The 6,000-nt window shown below is 52.9% G+C and overlaps 1 protein-coding gene across 1 annotated transcript; it reads left to right on the plus strand.

Annotated features, from left to right (window-relative positions):
• The first annotated feature begins 1,048 nt into the window (after positions 1–1,048).
• On the plus strand, positions 1,049–5,431 carry LOC122035045. Its single transcript, XM_042594449.1, has 3 exons — positions 1,049–1,506; positions 3,679–3,754; positions 4,100–5,431. Exons 1-3 carry the CDS (start codon positions 1,049–1,051, stop codon positions 5,429–5,431), a joined length of 1,866 nt encoding a protein of 621 aa, XP_042450383.1.
• The last annotated feature ends 569 nt before the right edge of the window (positions 5,432–6,000 follow it).

Consider the following 6,000-nt stretch of genomic DNA (forward strand, 5'->3'; position numbering starts at 1 on the left):
TTCAATATAAAGAATTATTATGTTCATTTTTTGCACAAAATACTAATACTAATATATATTTATTTTCACAACAATAGAATATTTGTAGTAGTATTTGTGAAATTTTAAAAGTATTTAATGATGCAACCGAACAACTTTTCGGTGTTTATTACCCCACTGCTCAATTAGTTTTAGAAAATTTTTCTATTATAGTATTTGATCCGGTGGTAAGGACGAAGGACCCGCCCAGGAGGAGGTCAGTAACACGTAGGAGTCAAATTAAGGTCAAGAGGGTCTACCCTGAAGTCCTGCCGAGCGGAATCTCCTAAGCCGGACAAAAGACAACTCAACCACATGTTGGGTTTTCGACGCAAGGTAAAGGAATTTCTGGGCCGAGCGGCCAAGCCGCTCGGCTGAGTTGCAGACCAAGGTGGCGTAGTCTCATCCGAGCACATGACCGGGGGCCTTCCCGCTCGGTCTGATACACTCACATCCTCGCGCGCCTGGAGTGCCGAGCGGCCGGCTCGCCCGACCCAGGGATAGACGAAAGACAGAAAAAGACAAAAGGGGATAGCTGGGGAGATCAGCCTAGAGACAGCTGCCGCCGACAATCGGCGTGGCCAACGGTCAGGCCGTACACAGAATCGTACGGTAGAAGTTTCCACTGTCCCGATAGGAATATGCTCGGACGGTTGCGGAATGGCATCAGGCATGCTTTTTCTGACATCCATGTTGGAGGTATGTTTGGGGAAGCGTGCACGCACCCCCCCCAAGGTCCTATATAAGGACCCCCAAGCTTCAACGGAGGTATGCAATCATCCACACTGTAGCTACAGTTCTCATTGTCTTGCTCCAGTTTTCTTCTCGCCTGACTTGAGCGTCGGAGGGTCGTCGCCGGGAACCCCTTCCCGGCCCGACTTTGTTGCAGGTTTGCTGGAGGTCCATCTCATCCCGCCGTCTACACGAAGCTAGCAAAGAGCGCCACGCCCCTAGCCTTCATCAACTCATAGTTCGGACAGGATCAAATTGGCGTCGTCTGTGGGAACCCACTTGAATCTGAGCAGAGAAGATGGAAGAAGCTGGACGCCAACTCATGGTGATGCTCTCTCCCGAAGAACTCGACATGCTCATTCAAGCGCGAGCGTCTAAAATGGTGGAGCAACAGCAGAAGGCTCAAGCCGAGCGGATAGCACAGCAGGCGACGTCAGCTTCGGGCGGCCGAGCGGCCCCTGAAGACCGACCGGAGCACCTTTCGATATGGGGGCAAAACAAAGGTCCGACCGGCACTCAAGTGGAAGCACCGTTCGCCCCGATACCGTTCCATCGGACTCTGTTCGAGACACCGTCAGAGGGCGCGCAGGCCAATCTCGACCGGGGGTCTTCGTCCGACGAGGCACCTATTTATGACATCCGGAAGGGCAAGGCACCTCGAATGGAGTCATCCCCCGAGCGGATCAATCGTCAATTTTCTGAAGCCATCCTGAGAGACCCACTACTGAGGCACTACACGGCCCCGACGATCGGAGAGTACAACGGGACTAGCGACCCGGATGACCATCTGGGTAAGTTCGACATCACTGCCACGCTACATCAATATACAGATGGTGTAAAGTGCCGAGTGTTCCTCACCACCTTTTCGGGATCGGCGCAACGATGGTTCCGGAGGCTGCCGGATGGATCGATCACCAGTTTTAAGGAGTTCCGAATGGCTTTCCTCCATCATTTCACGAGCAATAGGCGATACCAGAAGACCAGGGTTAGTCTGTTCGCCATCAAACAAGGCTCGAGGGAGTCACTCCGAACTTACATCCAGCGCTTCAACCAGGTGGTCATGGACATCCCGACGGTCACCTCGGAGACCATGATGAACGCGTTCATGCAAGGGCTCGTGGACGACGACTTCTTCCGATCGCTCATCCGAAAGCCACCCCGCAGTTACGACCACATGCTGAACAAAGCCAACGAATACATCAACATGGAGGAAGCCCAGACGATGAGGAGAAAAGAAGTGTCATCCGAGCCGCTGACAACCGCCGAGCGGAAGACCTCAGCCAGCCACCAACCACCGAGGGGACCTCGGGCCGAGGGAGCAAGGCCATACCACGAAACCCGGACGCACTTGGTCCAGCATGTAGCAGCCGATCGGCCTAAACCGAAGGGAAAGATATGGACTCCCATGTTCTGTTCACTTCATCAGTTAGCCACCCACAACACCCGAGATTGTCGAAGCCTTCCGCAAATCGTTCACCCCACGCCCCGAAGCTATCGCCGTCGATCCCCTTCACTTGATCGGAGACACCGACACCAGGATACAGAACGGCGCGGGGCTAGGGAGTCGTCCAAGCGAAATCAGCAACCGAGGGTCCATCGCCAAGCTTCGCAAGAGAGAGCAAGACCTTCCGCTCGGGAGGAAGAGAATAGGAGCAACGTAGCTCGAGGCGAAATCAACATCATCGCCGGTGGCCCCACAGGAGGAGATTCAAACCGGGCCAGAAAGTCACGCGCTCGGCAGCTCAGGATCCACGCGGTCGGCTGCAGCCAGGAGCAGGCAAGCGGGCCCGAGATCAGCTTCGGGCCCCGGGACCTCGAGGGAGTCGAAGTCCCCCACGATAACACCCTCATCATCCGAGCGGTAATAGCTAATTACACTATCCACCGCATATTTATTGATACAAGCAGCTCGGTCAACATAATTTTCAAGAAGGTGTTCGATCAACTTCAAATTGACCGAGCCGAGCTATTGCCAATGACGACCACGTTATACAGGTTCACGGGCAATGAGGTCCTCCCGATCGGCCAGACCAGACTGGCTATCTCGCTAGGGGAAGTGCCGCTCAGGAGAACGCGTACCACTAACTTCATTATGGTCGACGCCCCTTCCGCATACAATGTGATCCTGGGACGGCCGTCTCTCAACGAGTTCCGACCGGTCATCTCAACATTTTGTCAAAAGATAAAATTCCCCGTTGAAGATCAAGTGGGGGAAGTCCGAGGAGACCAGCAGGCAGCCCGACGATGTTATGTGGAAATAGTCAGAGTCGAGGCAAAGGCCGCTCGGAAAGCTCCACGGATCGAGGTAAATGCTATAACTAAAAAGCCACCTTCCTTGGTTTATGAAGAAAAAGAAGAGGTACAGATCCACCCTACCCGACCAGACTCCACTACGTTCATAGCATCCGACCTGGAGGCGAGCCAAAAGGAGAGGCTGGTCAAATGCCTCCAACAGAACTGCGACGTCTTTGCTTGGTCGACTCACGAGTTGCCGGGAGTCTCGCCGAGCATAGCGCAGCACGAGCTTCATGTGCGGCCGGACGCTCGGCCGGTGAAACAGAGGAAGAGGGACTTCAGCGCCGAACAGAATGTCATCATCCGAGCGAAAGTTGAGAAGCTCCTGCAGGCTGGCCATATACGGGAGGTACAATTCCCAAGCTGGCTCGCAAATGTGGTGCTAGTCTCCAAGCCCGGCAACAAATGGAGGGTCTGCATCGACTTCCGTGACCTTAATAAAACGTGCCCTTAGAATTTCTACCCTCTACCCCGAATTGACCAACTGATAGATTCTACCACTGGGTGCGAGCTGATATGCATGTTGGATGCATATCAGGGCTACCACCAAGTGTCGCTCGCCCGGGAAGATCAGGAAAAGGTGAGCTTCGTTACTACGCACGAGACTTACTGCTACAACGTAATGTCGTTCAGGCTGAAGAACGCCGGAGCTACATACCAAAGGCTAATGAACAAAGTGTTCCGGGAGCAAATCGGGCGCAACCTGGAGGTATACGTGGATGATATACTTATTAAATATTTCCGGGCAGCAGATCTTTGTGCAGATATATAGGAAACCTGCCGAACGCTGAGGAAGTACGGAGTTAACCTGAACCCACAAAAATGTCTGTTCGGGGCAAAAGGTGGACGCTTCCTCGGTTACATTGTGACCGAGCGGGTTATAGAGGCGAACCCTAGCAAGGTAAAAGCGCTGCAGGATATGTCGCCTCCCAAAAACCTGAGGGAAGTGCAGCGTCTTACTGGTCGAATAACGGCGTTATCGCGATTCATCTCTAGAACGGCCGACCGGAGCCTACCTTTCTTCAAGATCCTGCGTAAAGCTGCCAAGTTTCAGTGGGACGGGGAGTGTGATCGGGCGTTTGAAGACTTGAAAGCCTATCTGAATTCGTTACCTGTACTGGCTAAGCCGAACATAGGCGAGCCTCTCCGTATATACTTGTCATCAACCGAGCATGTTGTTGGCTCGGCGCTGGTGAAAGAGGACGGGGAAGAGCAGCCCGTGTATTTCCTTAGCCACATTTTAAAAGATGCTGAGTCCCGCTATACCGGTCTCGAGAAGCTCGCTTTCGCGTTGGTCTTGGCCGCACGGAGGCTCCGCCCTTATTTCTTAGCACATACGATCATCGTTATGACGAACTGCCCGCTGGGAAGAGTGCTTCTAAATCAAGAAGCATTCGGGCGGCTCATCAAGTGGACAACAGAGCTCAGTAAATTTAACATCCAATATCAAACCCACTCGACGATTAAGTCGCAGTCCTTGGAGGATTTCGTAACAGAGGTACAAAATCCCGAACCTGAAGCTTTATGGAAAGTATTTGTAGACCGATCATCCACTCGACTTGGAAGCGGGATTGGTATCTTGCTACTTTCTCCTCAGGAAGAGCGGATGCATCTGTCTGTCCGATTGGACTATCGAGCAACAAATAATGAAGCAGAATGTGAAGACCTCATAGTTGGCTTGAAGGCTGCCCGGCATGTGGGGGCCGACCGAGTAATCCTTTACTCAGATTCTCAGCTTGCCGCCCAGCAGCTCTCAGGCACTTTTGAGATAAATAATGCAAGGCTCAAGCTTTACGCGGAAGCCTTCGAAAAGCTTAAACCCAACTTCAGGGAGGTAGTCATACAGAAAATACCCCGAACGGAGAACCAGGCTACGGACGAATTAGCTAAACTTGCCAATTCGATAACACCGGTGGTGATCCAGCAGCTGATCGAGCAAGTATCCTTGGTGGCTCATATCGACAAGATGGAAAGACTCACGTTCCCAAGTGACTGGAGAACGGCCATAGTCGAGTTCCTGCGATCGGGAGTCACGCCATCCAATCGGGGCGAGGCCCAACTATTAAGAAGAAGAGCCGGTCGGTTCACCCTTATCGGGGATCAACTCTACAAAAAGGCTTTTTCTCGACCGTTGCTGAAGTGCGTCAGCTCGGAAGACGCAAAGTACATACTGGAGGAAGTGCACCAGGGGACTTGTGGGGGACACCCGGGCGGTCGATCACTGGCGAGGAAGATTCTGTTAGCCGGGTACTTTTGGCCCACCCTGCATGAGGATGCTGGGCGGACCGTCGCTGCTTGTTTGTCCTGCCAGAAGTACCACAGTTTCTCTCATCGGCCAGTGGAGGAGATGAAGACATCCACAGTATCCTGCCCGTTTGATCAGTAGGGCATGGATATCGTGGGGCCTTTCCCCATGGCGACCGGGCAGCGGAAGTTCCTACTAGTGGCGGTCGACTATTTCTCCAAGTGGGTCAAGGCCGAACCGCTGGCAAAGATAACTGAGCAGATGGTCAAGAAGTTCATCTAACAACATATAATATGTCGGTTCGACGTTCCTCGTAAGCTCGTGTCTGATAATGGGCGACATTTCGTCGGTCAGCAACTTGGAGAATGGTGTGCAGGGTATGGCATCGAGCAGCATTTCACTTCCGTGGTATATCCTCAGAGCAACGGTAAAGCCGAAGTAACCAACCGAGAAATCCTTCGAATTCTTCGTGTTCGACTCGATCACTTTGGGAAGTTGGGTGGACGAGCTGCCAGGCGTACTTTGGGTGATCCGAATGACCCCAAAGGAAGGAACGGGTCTTACTCCGTTCCACTTGGTATACGGAGGAGAGGCGGTCATCCCGGTCGAAGTGGGCATAGAGTCCGATTGAGTCCAGAACTACGACGGAGACAATGCCGAGCGGAGATTACTCGAACTAGATCTGGTGGACGAGGCGCGAGCCAAAGCAG

This window comes from Zingiber officinale, chromosome 1B (assembly GCF_018446385.1).
Source record: "Zingiber officinale cultivar Zhangliang chromosome 1B, Zo_v1.1, whole genome shotgun sequence".
NCBI classification, from domain to species: domain Eukaryota; kingdom Viridiplantae; phylum Streptophyta; class Magnoliopsida; order Zingiberales; family Zingiberaceae; genus Zingiber; species Zingiber officinale.